Here is a 22,230-nt window from a genome sequence, read left to right on the forward strand (position 1 = left end):
TGAAACTGATTTTTAGTGATTTTTGAAACCCTTGAGAAATTACCACAGATTCAAACTGTTTTAAATGACAGCTTTTAAATAGCGAATTAGCGAAATTTTTAGGAGTATATCCATTACATAGATATGTAAGAGATACCAAGTGATCTTAGAACGATATCAAAAACCAGTCAAAGACAGCTCTAGTTTAAGAAATGTTGATTTTTCAAGAAAATGTTAACAATTAGCGGTATAAAACCTTAATAATTTTCGATAGGTAATTAAATTTTGCATATACTGTAACCGTAAAATAGATGGGGTTCCATTTGATTTTACTAAAAAATTTTAGTCTTTCAGTACATTTTTTAAAACTTCCTATATGAGCTAGACATTTTATCACTTTTGGATCATGAAACTTAATCTGTTATCAGGGCCCAAACCAATTTTGGTCAATCAAACTTAATAAGGAAGTTTGAATGTTTAAATATTAACATTTGTTCTACATTTTTACAAAATAATTGACACCAAATTGTAAAAATATCATTTTCCAAAAGTCAATAATTCGAAAACAGTTAAATATAGATATAAGTTATAATACATAAAACATACTTGATATTGTTAAGAGAATCGAAAAATATAATAATATACAGTTAATTTAAAATAGTGACCTGCGTATTAACATTATTAGTGTGATATAATCACTTTTCCAGTCACCAATTTGTATACAGAAAAATATGCAATACCTACAAATTATGTTAAAATTGTACTAGTCAGATTTGAATTCATGAAATCTTTTTGGCGCTACTAAAACAATTCAGCATTAAGAAAATCGTCGGTAAAACTATTTTACTTTTTTTTCCCAAATACCAACGATTCAACTGAAACATGTTCACGTACAACCTTACGTCATGGATTATAATTATGTTAGATACTTCTTAACATTCTTACATAACCCGAAAGAACATCGGACAAATTACTTTTTATAGGCGAGAATCTAGACGAAAAATTGCTCAAGAAACAAGGAGTAATAAACTCGTTTTGCGGTTAATGGGAAAGTTTAATTATTTTCACTTGTGGCCGTTTTTCACATGAAAACAGTTATAAAGCTGTTTGGTCGGGTAGCTTCTTCAATTTTATATTCTACATGTCTGTGTGTGTGTGTGTGTGTAACATGAAGAACTTTTGCTTTTATGTACACACACATATTTTTTTTAAATAATTTTCGGAAAACGGTAAATTATCCAGAGTTTTGCATCAATTTAAACCACGCCTATTTCCGCGTGGAAAAGCTTCAAAAAAATTACATTCAAATCAAAGTTGACAAAGCCAAAACTCTTGATTCATTTTGGCAACGTCGATAAGCTCAAGAAGTGAACTCACTAGTGAACTAAACTAGCTATGACGTTTAATGACAGGCTTATAGTCACCTGACAGCTGTCAAAACTCATAAAACTGTCAAATGTCAAATAGTCACGTCTCTTTGATGAATCACGCCACTATTTGTTATTCGTTACTCTGTGGAGTTAAATTTGGCAGTTGTAACGTTAAATGACAATTTAAGACGTTAAATTTGCCAGTTTTAACTCTTCACAGCGTGGCTTATAGTCACGTGACACTGGTTATAACCATTAAAACTCATTCGGCAGGGAGATGAAACTTTCAAATGCAAAACAGTTGTACCTCAAAAGGGCCGCAAATTTGACATTTGTGAGGCTGAGTGACACTTTAATATGTTTCTTACGACACCTGACAGCTGTCAAAACTCATAAAACAGCGTCGTGAAACTGTCAAATGTCAAATAGTCACGTCTCTTTGTTGAATCACGCCACTATTTGTTATTCGTTACTCTGTGGAGTTAAATTTGGCAGTTGTAACGTTAAATGCCAATTTAAGACGTTAAATTTGACAGTTTTAACACTTTACAGCGTGGCTTATAGTCATGTGACACTGGTTATAACCATTAAAACTCATTCGGCAGTGAGATGAAACTGTCAAATGCAAAACAGTTGTACCTCAATAGAGCCGCAAATTTGACATTTGTAAGGCTGAGTGACACTTTAATATGTTTCTTACGTCACCTGACAGCTGTCAAAAGTCATTCAGCGCTAACATAGGCCGCATTCGTTTTCAAGCTCCATGGAGCGAACAGAGCGTTTTTGACGTCACGATGACGTAATTTGGGAAAACCATAATTTGCCCAACTGTCAAATTACGTCATTGTGTGAAATACGGACATTGTATTTCTTTAATAAATCGCATTGCAAGTTGTATTTTCAGCTCTATAAATTTTTAACAGTTGTGCCATTAACAGACACTTTAATATAATTTTTTACGTCACGTGACAGCTGTCAAAAATCACACAGCTGTAACGCGAATATATCCAAATAGTTCTACCGCTTGGATAAATCACATTGTCCTACATTATTACACTTATAGTTCTATGGGGGGGCGAAATTTGACAGTTCTGACGTTTAGTGACGTAAGTTAACTTTACTGCCACCCAATACAACAAAGATAATAATAGATTGTGTCAAAAATATAGGAACTGTATTGAAAATACTAAACAAAATCAAAACTTTAATATCCTCCCATCAAAGAGAAAACGTTTGCTGACATGTTCCTATTAAAATAAGCTTTTCTAAGGTTTGTCCTGTCAGTACAGTGCCAAAGGGGTATTTAGACAGTTCAAAAATGTCAAATTGAAAATAGGGTTTAGTCGCACATCACTTAAACGATTTTTTAATTTCCTACATATCTTGAAGAAACCTAAACATAAAAACAATGCAAATTATATGTATTTATGTGAATTTAATCTTTAGGTCTAGATTCAATACTATCGAGATTTATTCTATATCTGTTCATATTTTTTAGCACTGAATGCAAAATTATTAAACTTGAGCTGATGTAAAGTGTGTATAGATTGCAGAATTAGCTTTAAATTGGCACAACTGTGGGATTTTCGTTAACTTTTAACACTTTTTAACATACTCAATACCCGGCAGGGACAGTTTATGCATTCCAATAACGCAGAACGACCAGTACGACCTTGTTTATCAGGTCTCACTTGTTCGCATCTAAATCAAGCGAAAGTTAAATAAGACTTGAGGGGCATTGCCGGATATGCAATTGTTTATTTACCTTGCTGCAGGCATCAAAACTGAAACTGCGGCACACATTCGGAAATTAACCACAAGAACCATAAGAACATACTTGCAAAGCAAAAAATTGAAAAAAATGTATACTGTTAAGTGTAATTGTGGTTAATTCAACCGATAAGATCAAGTTTAATGTGAGGTTTTAGTAATACAAACTAGATCAATATCAAATTAAAAAATCCTCCAAAAGTTGATCGAAATCAAATTACTTAAAAGGAAGGGGTTTCTGTTCTACTTAACTAAATAGAAAAGAAATTTAATACAGAAAACTGGAGAAAAATTATTAAAAACAATCTAAATGTTAACCAATTTACTTTCTGTCTTTAAAGTTAGTGTCCTTTATTTGTATTTATTTTACCTGCAGAACATTCAGTTATTGGGACACGTTAACATTCCTTATTTTTCTGTTAATCGAATAAAGACTTTTGTGAAAAATTGAAATGCATTCTCAACAAAACAGTACATTAACAAACACAATTGTAAATTTGTTATTTCAGTGTTTTTTGCTTTCAGGTTGTCAGTTTTACCCACCTGGAGAATACCTGAGATTTGTAAGGGTGCCTGAAAACCTGAAAATAGGAGACGAAGTCCTGAGGGTGGAAGTACACCCCCGGAACGACCTCACATTGTTACCAGTAGACAAAGTAAGTTCTCAGATACCTTGTAATCTCGAATTAATTAGTGTATTGTTTAATTTTTAACATTCTTGAATTACCGGGTTAACAAGAAACAATTTGCAATTACAATAACTATTAAAATATAAGTTGCTAATAACGTAGAATTAACTAAATTGGGTCAGATTTTCTTTACTATAGTTGCAAGGTTCCGAATTTTTGAGAATAGTTTATTGTTTATTATAATTTGCCGACATACTTGAGCAAGGTTTGTTAATATTACCTGTCGCCAGCAGGAAATTCGTTTCATATTAGTCGTAAATCAGCGGGGTTTACTTAAGCCTCCAAACTTGGTAATATATTAAACGTGAGTCTTATTAAGTCAGTAATAGCAAATTTAATATTGTCGGAAACTATAACAAATCAAAGTTGCTAGATAATGTTGTTTTTCAATTTGTTAGCCTGCTAATAGGTTGAATTAGTGAACGCAAGGCCGAATCTAGAAATACAATGTCTAATAATTATAACGTTAATATAAATTATAAATAATAAAATATCAAAACATTTTTAATGAACACACTGATCAACAATCATGGTTATACCATATCATCATCCATCATTTACCGGTGCTGGTCTCTTTGTATAATAATAATAAAACTTTGAACAATAATAGACTATTGTTCAACGGTTTTTGACCACTACACCAGATGTTTAAAATGTAGGCCGTAGAATTCGTATCTATTAACTATATCTCAGAATATGTAGGCAAAGTTTATTATCATTCCTATGTCTGATTAGTTTGGTGGTTAATTACAGTTAGGAATTTATATAAAATTGTAAAGCTTAAAAAATTGCCTCCTTTTTGTTTTTGCATAATTATTTAGCGCATTAGTCATCAAATCCAAAACCAAATTCAGCCAGAACTGGTCGGGATATGCTGTTATTACAGTTATGGTGGCAGAAATTTGACCCAATCTTAGAGAACCTTCCCAGCCAAGTTACTAAGCTAGTTTTAAAACTGTAGTGATCGAAACAAAGCCAAAATATTCCTTTTTCTACGGCCCCTAGAGAAAATAAAACTTTTCTTCCCCATTAGAGGGGTAAAATTGTTTTCTCCTTTCACTCCCTAAGAAGTGCAAGTAGTTTTCCTCTGTAAGGAGTAAAAAGGCAAACAAAATTTAATTTTAGTATTAGTATTAGTAATAATAAATAATTAACTGTAAAAATGGAAGGTGTTTATAAATTATAAATTTATGGAGGTTATTACATGACATATAGACTGACAAGGGCCAGTACATAAATAGTAAATACTAAATAAAAAGTTGTACAAAATAAAAACGAAAAAGTTAATAAAATCATGTGAAAGTCACTCAAAAAGTCATCAGTGGCAGTTGTCACGTGATATTAGAACACTATTTACCTGGACAATGACTTATAAATTGTCAAAATTTAGATTTTTTTCGTTTCATGTTTTGATTGAGCAAACTTTGACGTCTGTGTCAGCAATCACGTGATACTAGTACAGTATTTAATTAAACAGTCACGAGACAACTGTCAAAATAATGGCCAAAAAGCTAAAAACACGACTTGTCTAAAATACTCGAAGAAAACTGTTGTATACTGTGATTTTTACAGTTTCATGCCCAAAATTGGGCAAAGTTTGTCAGTTTTGACGTTTTTTTGACAGTTGTCACGTGATATTAGAATACTATTTAGCTGGATAGTAATAAATTGTCAAATTATGGATCAAGACGCTATAAAACACGTATTGTTTACGAGCAGCATAAGAATAATTACCTGAATTTTGATTTTTTCAGTTTCATGTTTTGATTGAGCAAACTTTCACGTCTGTGTCAGCAATCACGTGATACTAGTACTGTATTTAATTAAACAGTCACGAGACTACTGTCAAAATAATGGCCGAAAAGCTAAAAACACGACTTGTCTAAAATACTTAAAGAAAACTGTTTTATACCGTGATTTTTAGAGCTTTATGCCTAAAACTGGCCAAAGTTTGTCAGTTTTGACGTGTTTTTGACAGTTGTCACGTGATATTAGAATACTATTTACCTGGACAGTAACAAATTGTCAAATTATGGACCAAGACGCTACAAAACACGTCCTTTTTACGAACAGCATAAAAAAAATTCACTGAATTTTGATTTTTCCAGTTTCATGTTTTGATTGAGCAAACTTTGACGTCTGTCAGCAATCACGTGATACTAGTACACTATTTAATTAAACAGTCACGAGACTACTGTCAAAATAATGGCCTAAAAGCTAAAACACGACTTGTCTAAGATACTTGAAGAAAACTGTTCTCTACTGTGATTTTTTACAGCTTTATGCCTAAAACTGGCCAAAGTTTGTCAGTTTTGACGTTTCTGGCAGTTGTCACGTGATATTAGAATACTATTTATCTGGACAGTAATAAATTGTCAAATTATGGACCAAGACGCTACAAAACACGTCCTGTTTACGAGCAGCATAAAAAAAATGAACTGAATTTTGATTTTTACAGCTTCATGCCTAAAACTGTGCAACGTTTGTCAGTTTTGACGTTTCTGACAGTTGTCACGTGATATTAGAACACTATTTACCTGGACAGTAACAAATTGTCAAATTATGGATCAATACGCTACAAAACACGTCCTGTTTACGAACAGCATAAAAAAAGTTAACTAAATTTTGATTTTTCCAGTTTCATGTTTTGATTGAGCAAACTTTGACGTCTGTGTCAGCAATCACGTGATACTAGTATACTATTTAATTAGACAGTCACGAGACAACTGTCAAAATAATGGCCAAAAAGCTAAAAACACGTCTTGTCTAAGATACTTGAAGAAAACTGTTCTATACTGTAATTTTTACAGCTTCATGTGTGAAACTGGGCAACGTTTGTCAGTTTTGACGTGTTTTTGACAGTTGTCACGTGATATTAGAATACTATTTACCTGGACTGTGACATAAATTGTCAAATTATGGACCAAGACGCTACAAAACACGTCCTGTTTACGAACAGCATAAAAAAATTAACTGAATTTTGTTTTTTCCAGTTTCATGTTGTGATTGAGCAAACTTTGACGTCTGTATCAGCAATCACGTGATACTAGTACACTATTTAATTAAAGAGTCACGAGACAACTGTCAAAATAATGGCCGAAAAGCTAAAAACACGTCTTGTCTAAGATACTTGAAGAAAACTGTTCTATACTGTAATTTTTACAGCTTCATGTGTAAAACTGGGCAACGTTTGTCAGTTTTGACGTGTTTTTGACAGTTGTCATGTGATATTAGAATACTATTTAGCTGGACAGTAATAAATTGTCAAATTATGGACCAAGACGCTACAAAACACGTCTTGTTTACGAACAGCATAAAAAAATTAACTGAATTTTGATTTTTTCAGTTTCATCTTTTGATTGAGCAAACTTTCACGTCTGTGTCAGCAATCACGTGATACTAGTAGACTATTTAATTAAACAGTCACGAGACTACTGTCAAAATAATGGCCAAAAAGCTAAAACACGACTTGTCTAAGATACTTGAAGAAAACTGTTCTATACTGTAATTTGTACGGCTTCATGCCCAAAACTGGGCAAAGTTTGTCAGTTTTGACGTGTTTTTGACAGTTGTCACGTGATATTAGAATACTATTTACCTAGACAGTGACTTATAAATTGTATATGTTGTCTTGCTAACTATGCTAACTTTTTCTAACTCACTAAGAAAATAAGACTTAATTTTCTGTCATTTGAATTCCGTTAACGTCCGTTACGTTTTGCTGAATTCTGACAGTTGACACTTCAATGTCAGGTGTGATGTCTATAATATTTTCTATTAATGTTCCTGTGTGTTAAAGAAAGTGAAAACGTGAAATATTAAATTATAATTAATACGTTATTCTACAGGTGTGGTAAAACTAAAACTGGCCATATGCAAATCATGTAACTGACAGAGAAACATTGATAAATTGCATGCGCGAGACAAAGACAGAAAATGTTGCTGCAATGTTGTCAAACGTCTCTCTGAATTTGTCGACTAGATTACTTAAAAAAATATTTTGGGACTAGAATATTTCCATTTATTTTGATAATGTATTTGCGATAAGTTAGTTTTCTGTGCACATTTAGTGCCTTACCCAGTAGAGTGGAATTCAGATAAGCTTCTGGCAACATTGTCCCGAAGTTTTCACCTACTTACTCTTATGCAATTATCTATGTTTCTCTGTCAGTTACACCTAAGTTTTCCTATGGCCAGTTTTAGTTTTACCACACCTGCATATCTTTTTCTGCGTTGACTGTGTGGTTTTATAGATTTATAATAGAAAATTTTGACAGATATTGGCCGTATTCGAAAGATCAAGTCGATTAGCAATGAAAACAGACAGAATAACGTTTAAGTAATGCTTGTTCGATTGCTAATCGACGTGTTCTTAACACACAAACTGTTCATGGAACTATAAAATTTAATTAAACTACTGGAAACTCAACACAAAAGTTAAATTTGTACTGGAAATATTAAAGTGTATCATTTGTTGTATTGTTTAATTTCTTTCAGAATGAAGACGTGAACTACTTTACATATCGCGACCTGAACAAAACTATGGTGTCAGTTCTTCTGGCCAAATCACTGGAAGACCTAGTGGACTCGAAAACTCCCAGGAACGTGTTAAAGTTCAAGTTAAGCTGCGATTACCATGACGGCGAAGATACCGTAAGTTCATTTTCAGACAGCCAAACCGTGAAATTCCACAATAACGTTTTTTAGCCAGTTATCAGCACGTTTAAGCTTAATTAAATCGCTTAAATATTGCCCAAGTGGCAAATTCAATTAAACAACGTTCCCGGCAGTTTAATATACGTGTGCAATAAACTTCCGGCCAGCAAATAGGATGCACTGCTACAATAGTGCATTATTGCTGAGCGTGTATTCCTGTCCGAATGCAAACGTTTCCTTAGTCGTTTTGTTGATATTGTTGCTAAAACTTTCCCTTTTTTGATCGCATTAAATATAAATCATACAGAAATGTCGGCAATGTGGACGAAAAGTGGAACTCGTTATACTATATAAGATCCTAATGGATCAAATTTAGTGTAAACAAACCGTGAAATTATTCCTAACATCTTTTGCCTTATTTGACAAATTGATGTAATTTGACCTCGAGCCACGCGATTTTAGTATAATAACAATTTAGGTCACTTTTGATTGAAAAATTACCGTTGTAAAACGTCCAGTTAATACAGATTGCCCCATAAATACTTATATAAACCAATGAACGTAAAAGTATCTTTTAACTGTCAAGATTTCTCTTATTCTGCCACTTTTAGATTTTATCTATTTAGATTAGAGGTTGGTTCTGGAGTTTGGCAAATTTTACAAGTTTTTTGGTTTAAAGGACTTTAAAATGGTTCTAGAGTCAAAGTCTAACGATTTCTGAGTTTTAAAAAATTTTAAATTGTTCATTTTTTGAGATTGGCAACAGTGTAAATTCAAATTGTTGCAGCTATGTGGTTTGTAAATGTAGATTTGTCTGCTACCATCAAAGATAATATTCAATTTAGTTGTAAAATTTTAATATTATAATTCAAACAGGATTAAACAAAATATGCAAATTGACAAAATACTTATTAATGCATTATGATAAAATGTATTTTGTTTTTTCATATACGTTAAAATTCAATTTTTGGTCAAACACAAGTTGTTTTGAAATCAATTTTGAATTTTGTGTTACCTTAAACAGTAAATATTAAAGAACAGATTATGCTTTTGCTTTTTGTACTATATAATTTACCAAAATTCAATTTTCAAATTACTTCAAACCTTTTTTTTAATTAGCTTGACTAGCAGCTGAAACTTAAACCGAATTTTCTTAGACAAAATGTCTCAGTCAACTCTGTATAATATGTAATGAGAGAAGAATTTAAGATATCAATAGTAAAGCAAACTTGTAAACCTAAAACAACCAAAATTCAAGTCACTTTACATAATAAAGAACAAATTTTACCAGAAAAAGATACATACATAATAAAAGCAATTAAATGTAGGTATATGGCCGAATTAGTTAGTTTTAATCAGCGCAATACAACTTGAAGCAATAAATCTAATATAAAACCGTTCGAACATGCACAAAGTGTACTATTATTGCAAAACGCATTATGTATGCATTTTCATCGAGATTTCTGGTTTTGCTACCCCAAAAACACCTGCTAATTAAAAGTGAAAGGAAACTGGATTTCGGCTGCGATAGGAAAAGTACAAATCAAAACTGCTAAACGGTTAGAGGAAATCTCAAATATGGCAATAACATTGATTAATGGGATCTTGATTTTGCGTAACGTTTGAAAGTTTGCACATGGAAGTGTCAGAAAGATTCGAATTTATCTTTTTGGTTTATTTTCTATATTTGGGACGTAAGTAAATCGAGGACACTTCCATAGTAACTATTTGAAAAAGTCGCTTTAAAATGCTATGAATATGCAAAACTGGATTCACTGAAAATGGAAATTCATGGTTAATCTAACATGTTGAGCTTAAGTTAACAAAGAGTGTACAGATTTATAAACTCGGTAGAGATGTGCTTATAAAAATACACTTTTCATAAAATAGTACAAATAAGTACACGTTTTTTAGTGAAAAAAGTAGTTCTTTTAGCACTATGTTTTAATTTTTTAATGTTTTTTAGTGAAAAATGTTCTTCTTCTACCGTTTTCCTGTTTTTATTTTTGTACTCAATCGCTTTTCTCCCTGATTATACTAAATTTTGTAATGTTTTTTCAGGTTATTGTATGTTTATGTTTCTGGCAATTCAAACTTTAACACGATTTTATTTTTGACTTTACTAATTTTTGTAGGTTATTGAATAGGAAATTTAATGAGGAATTCAAAAAAGTGCTTAGAACTGTCATTTTCTCACTCCAAGTGTTTTTACAGGCAATTTTATCCCTGACTGCATTTTCAAACCGTGTTTGATGTCAAAATTTGGCAGTTCAGACTTTGACACCGTTTTTCTACCTGACTGTACCAATTTTTGCAGTGTTTTTTCGAGTTATTGAATAGGAAATCTAATGGGGATTCCAAAAATGTCCTTAAAACAGATTGTCATTTTCTGTGGGTCACGTAACTGCCTAAATTAACCACTAAAACAACAGTTATCAAAAGGAGACGTGATTCTTAAATTTATGACAGTTATTTTAAAAATTATCACGTGACCGTTTAACTAAATAGTGTACTAAAACCACGTGATAATTGTCACTAACGTCAAACTGTACTAAAAGGTGGAAAAGTCAAGGTTTAGAAAAGTTTTCTTGTAGTATTTGATATTAAACGTGTTTCTGAGATTTATGACAGATATTTTGAGTGTTATTGGCACGTGACTGCCTAGCTAAATTATCCTCTAAAACCACGTGATATCTGTCACGAATGTTAAAACTTTGTATTATTAATGGGCATTATTTTTCAATGTAGATTAAAATTTTTTGCAATCATTTAAAAAACATCCTGTATAATAATGTAAATAAATTTTCTTTTTCTTATGTAAATTGATTATTTTTTGATATACCGTTACTTATCTACTGTTTTTTGACCGATTAATCTACCGCTATTAAATATTTTGACTTGGCAACACTGTATGCAACCCATGCAAAAAGTTATTTTTTGCACTCACGTGTTGTTAAAAACGAAATTTACTTGCGTGCAAAAAGTACACTTGTTGCGTAAATTGAGCTAGAGGCCGCATTCGTTTGAATATTTTATAGAGCGAGCAGAGGAAATGTGACGTCACAATGACGTATCTTGACAGTTGATCAAACTTTAGGTTTTGTTAAATTACGTCATTGTGGCGTCACATTTGCTCTGCTCAACCCATGGAACGTCAATAGGGAACTTGACAATTTTGTAATTTTTTAAATGCTACTCTAAATCTTCATTACATCATCAGTACGTATTATATTAAGGGCCCTTAAACATGACATTTTGCACATGATCTGGCATAGTCAAATCACAACTTAGCCTAGACGAACCTTAGGGTGTTAACTTATTTATTTATCTATTTAGGGCGCTAAATTTAGATACAAAATTTCAAAGATGTCTGCCATGTCATTACAAACATTTTCATTAACACTGAGTGCCTATCACGTGACTCTAAAATCGCCTGCAGTGTTTAGGTCACGTGCTTCGTGGTGCGGTTGTAATTTAGACAGAACCCACATTTCTGGAGTTACTCGACGTTGCCATTTTAAATATTTGTAGTTTTCGCCAAAAAGGTGATTTTTTGGATTACTTTGGAAAAAGTGAATTTGAAACAGTTGATTGATTGAAGTAATACAGAGTAGTTTTGAACTCAAACCAATAATTTCGGAAAAAGTATGTAAATCTACACTTTTTTCTTTATAACGCTGTTAATTATAGAATTTTAAGCATTAAACAGGCAATAAAATTTTTCGAAAGGACTGAATGCAATTCCAGGTAACTTCTTCAGTAATAAATACATTCTTGATAAGTTACAGAGAGCCACTTGGCTTCGTTTCATTTTGCCCGGATGATACTTTAAAGAGATTCAAGTTATTAACATATTTCCCTTTAGTAGGTAAATCGGTTGACGCAATTAGCGTTACATATTCCTTATTAGCGTAATAAGTGAGTAATTATTGTTGTAGATTACATCCTCGTTGTCCATAACTGTATATGTGGAAGATATCAACGATCATGCTCCCTTGTTTGTCGGCGCTCCTTACAATGTGGAAGTCGACGAACTGTTTCCAGTTGGTAAGTTGAAAATGTATAAAATTGTTTAAAGTAACAAAAAGGGTAATGTTTTTAAGTTACTTTCAGGTTAGGTTAGGTTTCTTGACAGATCTTTAAATTTCTATATTGTACCAAATGTACAAACAGGTCAAAAAATGTGGGTTAAATCTATTAACCAAAAGTATCCAAGACCTAACCTATTCTAAACGTGTCAAAAACCTAATTAAACACCACTTGTTCAATTAAAACTAATTATGCTTGAATCGTGTTAACGAGGCGTCAATAAGACGCAATTAAATTTTAAGTGTGTACAGTACTTAAAACGTAAAATCTAAGGCACCGTTTTCAAATTTCTGTCCGTTAATTATTTATCAACCTTAAGACCGTGTTTAGTTAAATTTTTTTCAAATTGTTTATGCAGGTAGTGTCACGATAAAACGTTCGTTTAGTAAATTTAACGTACAAGTCAGCTGGCTGAAAAGATAAGAGACCGTTAAACCGTATTGGTTGTAACCGTCCGTCAAGTGGGAACTATACGAGTACTGCTATTGAATTACCGTGGAATAGTTTAACAGTTTTATTCTTCAGTTTTCTTCATGCACCTGATCTAATAGACTGACATGATGACTTACTTCTTTCGGAACTTAAGTAATAAAATATCTCTGAAATAACTGAAGCTTTACTAACCTAACTGGAGTTAATTGCATTAAAAGTTTTAGTTAGTATCTAGAATGATTTAAAGCAATTTCTTCTCAGTTTAAGTCAAAATTATCTTCAAAAAGTTGTTCCAAAAGAACTTGGTCTTTTATTTTGCCTCCGGTACAAGTTGTCGTTAAATTTTCCAGTTCCTGTATAAAGTTTTATATTTTGGTATTGTCAAAACATCTTCAGAAGAAGTACTTCAGTTTATGTCCAAAGCGTATTACTTTTTCCTAGAGTGTTGTATTATATCAGACATTTTTCACAAATTCATTCGTATCAGAATGAGAATGGGAAATTAATATACAGATTTCTAGCCCTGGTCGTATTTTCGACCATTTTTAGGGATTTTTAAAATGTAAACTGAACTTAAAAAAAAATGGGACAGCAAAATTTTAGGTCATTTTTGAGTGGCTCTTTCTGCAAATTGATTCACTAGATTTTCATAATTTTTTTGAAGACTAGAAGGTGTTTTCATCCTTTTTCTAATAATCTTTTTGAAAGTTTGTCGTTGTGTTGAGGTGTAGTCAAAAAATTAGGGGCCGTTTACAAATTTTATTGCAACATTTCAAAAATGGGATTATTTTTAACTTTTCTTGTTTTTAATTTAACCATTTCTCTAAATCTTTTGTGGAAAAGGAAAAGGATTAGCAAGGTTACACTTAAAACTACCCAATTTAATTAAACTGCGTTATACAGGGTGACCCAAATAAAACTTTGAAAACAAAATCATTCCAACGGAATATCATCACAATTTTAGTACAAAGAAACGCATCTTTAGGGTCTTTTATTTGGAGGGTCCTAACCGCATTAAGAAGCATTTTTGTAATCCATGATAAGATGATAAGAACTCACTTAAGATCTCCTGGGTCCAAATTTCGTATTTTGTAAAATCAAGGTTTGAAAATTATTGTCAGAATGTTATAAAGCCTTTGGCAACGTTCCCAAACCTTCAAGAACATTGCAGAAGCTTCTAGAACTTGTTAAAATGTTATAAAGCCTTTGGCGACGTTCCCAAACCTTCCAGAACTTTGCAGAAGCTTCTAGAAGTTGTTAGAATGTTATAAAGCCTTTGGTAACGTTCCCAAACCTTCCAGAACGTTGAAGAAGCTTTTAGAACTTGTCAGAATGTTATAAAGCCTTTGGCAACGTTCCCAAACCTTCCAGAACTTTGCAGAAGCTTCTAGAAGTTGTTAGAATGTTATAAAGCCTTTGGCAACGTTCCCAAATCTTCCAGAACATTGCAGAAGCTTCTAGAAGTTGTTAGAATGTTATAAAGCCTTTGGCAACGTTCCCAAACCTTCCAGAACGTTGAAGAAGCTTTTAGAACTTGTCAGAATGTTATAAAGCCTTTGGCAACGTTCCCAAACCTTCCAGAACTTTGCAGAAGCTTCTAGAAGTTGTTAGAATGTTATAATGCCTTTGGTAACGTTCCCAAACCTTCCAGAACGTTGAAGAAGCTTTTAGAACTTGTCAGAATGTTATAAAGCCTTTGGCAACGTTCCCAAACCTTCCAGCACATTGCAGAAGCTTCTAGAAGTTGTTAGAATGTTATAAAGCCTTTGGCAACCTTCCCAAACCTTCCAGAACATTGCAGAAGCTTCTAGAAGTTGTTAGAATGTTATAATGCCTTTGGTAACGTTCCCAAACCTTCCAGAACGTTGAAGAAGCTTTTAGAACTTGTCAGAATGTTATAAAGCCTTTGGCAACATTCCCAAACCTTCCAGAACTTTGCATAAGCTTCTAGAATTTGTTAGAATGTTATAAAGCCTTTGGCGACGTTCCCAAACCTTCCAGAACTTTGCAGAAGCTTCTAGAAGTTGTTAGAATGTTATAAAGCCTTTGGCAACCTTCCCAAACCTTCCAGAACATTGCAAAAGCTTCTAGAACTTGTTAGAATGTTATAAAGCCTTTGGCAACGTTCCCAAACCTTTCAGAAGCTTCTAGAAGTTGTTAGAATGTTATAAAGCCTTTGGCAACGTTCCCAAATCTTCCAGAACTTTGCAGAAGCCTCTAGAACTTGTTAGAATGTTATAAAGCCTTTGGCAACGTTCCCAAATCTTCCAGAACATTGCAGAAGCTTCTAGAAGTTGTTAGAATGTTATAAAGTCTTTGGCAACATTCCCAAACCTTCCAGAACTTTGCAGAAGCTTCTAGAACTTGTTAGAATGTTATAAAGCCTTTGGCAACGTTCCCAAACCTTCCAGAAGCTTCTAGAAGTTGTTAGAATGTTATAAAGCCTTTGGCGACGTTCCCAAACCTTCCAGAACGTTGAAGAAGCTTCTAGAACTTGTTAGAATGTTATAAAGCCTTTGGCGACGTTCCCAAACCTTCCAGAACTTTGCAGAAGCTTCTAGAACTTGTTAGAATGTTATAAAGCCTTTGGCGACGTTCCCAAACCTTCCAGAACATTGCAGAAGCTTCTAGAAGTTGTTAGAATGTTATAAGGCCTTTGGCAACGTTCCCAAACCTTCCCTGAAATGAGTGGGAGGAACCTTTTGACCTTTAATCTCTGACTGCTCTAGTCAGTTTAATTCTTGGACACCCTATATAAAAGCATTTAAAAAAAATGTTAAGTAAAGACGACATAATAAAGCACCATTTTCATCTATCACTTGGCCAATCAGGTTTTTTCTGTACAGTTTCGCACCAATTATGGTCTGTTTGGTTTCCACATTTGATGATACTGGATTTTTTCTTGTTTTGTAATGCAATTGCAAATACTTAGAGTGTTATTGACGCAAAAAGTGTATTTAGTATCTGAAACCTTTTAGGAACATCACAATATGCAAAAAATCAACACGATTTTCAAGTTTGAGTGTTTTGTATGGTTTGTTTCTAGGTTTGACCCTGTTTCGTGGTATTCGTGCCATCGATCGGGATAAACCGAATACCCCAAATTCCGATGTGCAATTCGCAATTGTGGCAGGAAACGAAAGGGGTAAATTCGCTTTGGAAAGCAGTCATCAACCTGACGTTATTTTACGAAGGACTCTGGATTACGACGCTGGAGACAGGGATTTCCTATTAACCATCACTGCTACGGTTCGTTGTTTACTTTTTTCAATTAAATTAAGTAATTTAGAAATTCTTTAACAGGAGATAATTTAAAAAATGGTAACTTTTGTTATCAAAAGTGAATGTGAATTTAACAGACACACAAAACAACACATTTACTCTTACCAACTTGATGTTGCATCAGCAATACTAATTTCAAGACTTTTGTGAAGATGATAATCTAAACGGTAAATCACAATTTTAATATCTTCCACACGTCCATGTAATGACTTGTAGCATAGCAATTATTATTATTATGCAATTATATACCCAACAATTAGCGGCTCTTAACATCTGTAACAAAAGTGAAAAGACTTTCCCTTTGAGAGCGTTTTGCGTTATTTACCAAAAGGAAAAAAATTGTAATTAGAACTTCCTCGTGTGCGACTAAGATAACGCGATTTTATTGTTTTGCATAAGTAAATAGAAAGTTTTTTTCTTGTTTATAGGATCGTGGGAGCCCACCCAGGAGCACCAACACCACCTTGAAAATTAAAGTGAATGATAACGACGATCTACCACCCAAATTCACTAAAGGAGTGTACAGGACAAGAATACAAGAATTTTACCCTGTTACGGTACTGATGATATTTTATTATTTTACCTACGACCATTAGAGTAAACAGCTAATTACGCATAGTTTTCTGTTAAGTAATGACCGTCACAGTTTTGAGGTCTGCCTAAACCAATTAACCTAATCCTGGAGAAAATTGTTTTCGACTTTTTTCCTTTTGTTTTATCCACCACTTTTCTCCAGATTTTACCTGATTTTGTAGGTTATTGAATAGAAAATTTCATGAGGATTCCAAAAACGTGCTTAAAAACATGATTCGGTTACTCTAAGTGGGTTTTACAGGCGATTTTGTCTCTGACTGTCCTTAACAGTACCTATTCAAATTTCACTGATTTTTGTACCAAACAGTTTTTCCTAAATAACTCGGAAACGGTGAAAGTTACAAAAAAATTGCAAGAGACAAAAAATGATTCTAATTAACTGCTTAACCCAACACCGTAAATTTACAGGACCATTTTTGCTTCCAGTATACAGGATGTGCATGAACATTATGGTGATTGACTGTTCTTGGTCACCCTGCACGCAATTTTGCAGATAGAATTTTTTGCTCAACACCACTGGAAAGAGGAGCTCAAGACGGTTAATTTGAGTGGTTCAACTTCCCTGAACTCCCAAAAACAAACAAGTTACAGAGTGTTCAAATTTCAAATCACAACTTCAACTAATTTGAAAATTGGTTGCATTAAACTAGTTTTTCCTAATAACTCGGAAACGGTAAAAGTTTCCAAAAAAATACAAGAGACCAAAAATGTTTCTTATCAACACCTTAACCCAACACGGTAAATTTACAGGATGGTTTTTGCTTCCAGTATACAGGGTGTGCATGAAAATTATGGTGATTGACTATCCTTGGTCACCTTGCACGCAATTTTTCAGATAAAATTTTTTGCTCAACACCACTGGATACAGGAGCTCAAGACGGTTAATTTGAGTGGTTCAATCTCCCTGAACTCCCAAAAACAAACAAGTTACAGAGTGTTCAAATTTCAAATCACAACTTCAACTAATTTGAAAATTTGTTGCGTTAAACTAGATTTTCCTAATAACTCGGAAACGGTAAAAGTTTCCAAAAAAATACAAGAGACCAAAAATGTTTCTTATCAACACCTTAACCCAACACGGTAAATTTACAGGATGGTTTTTGCTTCCAGTATACAGGGTGTGCATGAAAATTATGGTGATTGACTATCCTGGGTCACCTTGCACGCAATTTTTCAGATAAAATTTTTTGCTCAACACCACTGGATACAGGAGCTCAAGACGGTTAATTTGAGTGGTTCAATCTCCCTGAACTCCCAAAAACAACCAAGTTACAGGGTGTACAAATTTCAAATCGCAACTTCAACTGATTTGAAAATTTGTTACGTTAAACCCGTTTTTTCTTAATAACTCGGAAACGGTAAAAGTTACCAAAAAAATACAAGAGACCAAAAACGATTCCAATTAACTGCTTAACCCAACACCGTAAATTTACAGGACCGTTTTTGCTTCCAGTATACAGGGTGTGCATGAAAATTATGGTGATTGTCTGTTCTTGATCACCTTGCACGCAATTTTACAGATAGAATTTTTTGCTCAACACCACTAGAAAGAGTAATACATTGTTTATACGGTTTTAAGAATCATAAGAATCATGAAATAAAGCATTCATAGGGATTTTACGCACTCACGGAATTACGCACTCGCAGTGGTTTCGTGCGTAAAATGCGACACTATTTACGTAATATACTAAGAATGGGAGAAAAGTTAGTTACGTAGAAACTTGAAAGTTGTGACACTTTACTGAATTTCCACTGTGATTAATGAAAGTACTCTATACAGGGTGGAAAAATCCATGAATTGCTGAACTTCCAGCCACCAATTCACGCATTCGATCAGGATTTCGCCATAGACACGCCAATCCGTTACGATATAATTGCAGGCAATGAGCGACATCTGTTTTACTTGGACCATGTGAACGCCTCCCTATTTTTGGAAAGGGAAATCGATTTGGATGCCGAAAGGGCTCTTCCCGGCAACACTTTTGTTTTGCAAATACAAGCCTCGCAGGTTAGTTTTTTCATTAAAATTTAATCCATTTTGTGTATAATGTAAGCAAATGCGATAAGATGGCGACTCTTTCGGTTGCTGTTCAGTTTACTCTGTATATTCGCATTTTGATAGCAGTCAACTGAAAACTCATATCAGTATATACAATTTAGCTTCTTTTTTAATTTTTGCCACAACATGTAAAACAGCAAAATCTTCATTCAAGAGAAAAGATGCCAAAAGTGATCCCTATTCTTTTGTAAACTTTTCTGTAAAATATCCCATAATTTTAATGTCCAATACAATTTTTTTTGGTCTTAACTAGGTAAATGATTAGAAAAACACTGTAATTTGGTTATAATTTTATAAAAAATGTGTTTTCAGGTTGATAATCTTCTTAAAACTGGTCTTGCCAGGGCCGAAATCGAAATAGTTGATCTCAACGACAACTTGCCAGAATTCGAGGTGGACTTTTACAATATCAGCATAGTGGAGAACTTGCCCAATGGATTTAGCGTGCTACAAATTATCGCCACTGATCAGGATCAAGGCGATAATGCGGATTTTTCCTATCAACTGAATGACCAAACCGGAGCATTTAGTTTGGATGCCCGAACTGGATGGTTAACCGTAAGTTTTCAGCACGGAAAAGTGCGATTTTCGTTAACTTTTGGTCTAATTTCAGGTCCGAAATCAAACGATACTGGATCGGGAACAACGTTCGGTCATCGATATGAAAGTGTACGCCAAAGAAAAAGTTCCTAGTGTAATTCCCAATGCCGGAGAGTCTTCGGTAAATATCCAAGTGACTTTATTGGATGCCAATGACAATAACCCCACTTTTGTTCCGACGAATTTGTATGATTTTGTTGTGACTACCCAAGCCGCTAAAGGAGATATAGGTAATTTGCTGGCTGTTAATGAATGTATTTTAAAAGTCATTAATGATACTTTAGTTGGCCAAATACATGCCATCGATCCAGACTTAGGAATGAACGGTTTAGTGATCTACTCTCTGCAAAAAACGTCAAACAACACTAACCCATTCGATGTGGACCCGAAAACTGGAAAAATCATAGTCGCTGCATCTACTCTAGTACCTGGAAAACATATTCTATTCATTGAGGCGGCGGATCAACCTAGCAATCCCAGTGAAAAACGCACTTCACTAGCCGTGGTCACTGTTGACGTCAAAAACCACAAAGGTTTCTAACAACCTTTCAAAATAACATTCAAATTGACATTTCATTTTTTTTTAAGGAGATAAAAACTATCCAGAGTTTATTGGCGCTCCTTACGAATTTTGGGTGGGTGGCAACGTTGGGGTGGGCACCAGTATCGGTCAGTTACGAATCACCGAAGTGCCAGATAGGGAGTCCATAACTTTTGACTTATTGCACAGTTATCGGGAAGGAGGTAAGTGCTAGTTGTATTTGAACAGTTAAGCTCGGTTCTCATGTATCCGGAATTATCACGGAGCGCGGGGTGCGGAACGTGCGGAATTTGTCCTTTACTGTCCTTTTAAACTGTGTTTCTAGCAGTTCAAATTTTGACACTGTTTTTCTAACTGACTATACTCGATTTTTTAGTGTTTCTTTAGACTATTGGATAGGAAATTTAATGAGGATTCCAAAAATGTGCTTAAAACTGTAATTTTCACACCACAAATGGGTTTTACAGGCGATTTTGTCCTTGATTGTCCTTTCAAACTGTGTTTCTCTTAGTTCAAACTTTGACACTGTTTTTCTCTCTGATTGTACTCAATTTGGTAGTGTTTTTTTAGGTTAGTAGATAGGAAATTTAATGAGGATTCCAAAAATGTGCTTAAAACTGTCATTTTCTCACTCCAAGTGAGTTTAACAGACAATTTTGTCGCTGACAGTGTTTTCAAACTTTGGCAGCACTTTTCTCCCTGACTGTACCGAATTTAGTAATATTTTTTTAGGCTATTGGATAGGAAATTTAATAAGGTTTCCAAAAATGTGCTTAAAACTGTCATTTTCACACTACAAGTGGGTTTTACAGGCGATTTTGTCCTTGACTGTCCTTTCAAACTGTGTTTCTGTTAGTTCAAACTTTGACACTGTTTTTCTCTCTGACTGTACTCAATTTGGTAGTGTTTTTTTAGGGTAGTAGATAGGAAATTTAATGAGGATTCCAAAAATGTGCTTAAAACTGTCATTTTCTCACTCCAAGTGAGTTTAACAGACGATTTTGTCGCTGACTGTGTTTTCAAACTTTGGCAGCACTTTTCTCCCTGACTGTACCGAATTTAGTGATATCTTTTTAGGCTATTGGATAGGAAATTTAATGAAGATTCCAAAAATGTGCTTAAAACTGTCATTTTCACACCACAAATGGGTTTTACAGGCGATTTTGTCGTTGACTGTCCTTTCAAACTGTGTTTCTGTTAGTTCAAACTTTGACACTGTTTTTCTCTCTGACTGTACTCAATTTGGTAGTGTTTTTTTAGGTTAGTAGATAGGAAATTTAATGAGGATTCCAAAAATGTGCTTAAAACTGTCATTTTCTCACTCCAAGTGAGTTTAACAGACAATTTTGTCGCTGACAGTGTTTTCAAACTTTGGCAGCACTTTTCTCCCTGACTGTACCGAATTTAGTGATATTTTTTTAGGCTATTGGATAGGAAATTTAATAAGGTTTCCAAAAATGTGCTTAAAACTGTCATTTTCACACTACAAGTGGGTTTTACAGGCGATTTTGTCCTTTACTGTCCTTTCAAACTGTGTTTCTAGCAGTTCAAATTTTGCTACTGTTTTTCTAACTGACTATACTCGATTTTTTAGTGTTTCTTTAGACTATTGGATAGGAAATTTAAAGAGGATTCCAAAAATGTGCTTAAAACTGTAATTTTCACACCACAAATGGGTTTTACAGGCGATTTTGTCCTTGATTGTCCTTTCAAACTGTGTTTCTCTTAGTTCAAACTTTGACACTGTTTTTCTCTCTGATTGTACTCAATTTGGTAGTGTTTTTTTAGGTTAGTAGATAGGAAATTTAATGAGGATTCCAAAAATGTGCTTAAAATTGTCATTTTCTCACTCCAAGTGAGTTTAACAGACAATTTTGTCGCTGACAGTGTTTTCAAACTTTGGCAGCACTTTTCTCCCTGACTGTACCGAATTTAGTGATATTTTTTTAGGCTATTGGATAGGAAATTTAATAAGGTTTCCAAAAATGTGCTTAAAACTGTCATTTTCACACCACAAATGGGTTTTACAGGCGATTTTGTCCTTGACTGTCCTTTCAAACTGTGTTTCTGTTAGTTCAAACTTTGACACTGTTTTTCTCTCTGACTGTACTCAATTTGGTAGTGTTTTTTTAGGGTAGTAGATAGGAAATTTAATGAGGATTCCAAAAA

At 33.7% G+C, this 22,230-nt stretch overlaps 1 protein-coding gene across 1 annotated transcript in view; it reads left to right on the forward strand.

Annotated features, from left to right (window-relative positions):
• Positions 1 to 22,230, forward strand: part of Cad89D (cadherin 89D) — a 57,174-nt gene that overhangs the window by 10,588 nt on the left and 24,356 nt on the right. Inside the window, 10 exon segments of the mRNA XM_081985816.1 lie at positions 3,645 to 3,775; positions 8,306 to 8,461; positions 12,403 to 12,511; positions 16,032 to 16,234; positions 16,696 to 16,824; positions 18,642 to 18,869; positions 19,233 to 19,478; positions 19,534 to 19,750; positions 19,805 to 20,053; positions 20,109 to 20,264. Coding sequence (XP_081841942.1) covers positions 3,645 to 3,775; positions 8,306 to 8,461; positions 12,403 to 12,511; positions 16,032 to 16,234; positions 16,696 to 16,824; positions 18,642 to 18,869; positions 19,233 to 19,478; positions 19,534 to 19,750; positions 19,805 to 20,053; positions 20,109 to 20,264 — 1,824 coding nt within the window.

Source organism: Ips typographus, linkage group LG1 (genome assembly GCF_016097725.1).
Source record: "Ips typographus isolate SLU linkage group LG1, UJ_Ityp_2.0, whole genome shotgun sequence".
Classification (NCBI taxonomy): Eukaryota; Metazoa; Arthropoda; class Insecta; order Coleoptera; family Curculionidae; genus Ips; species Ips typographus.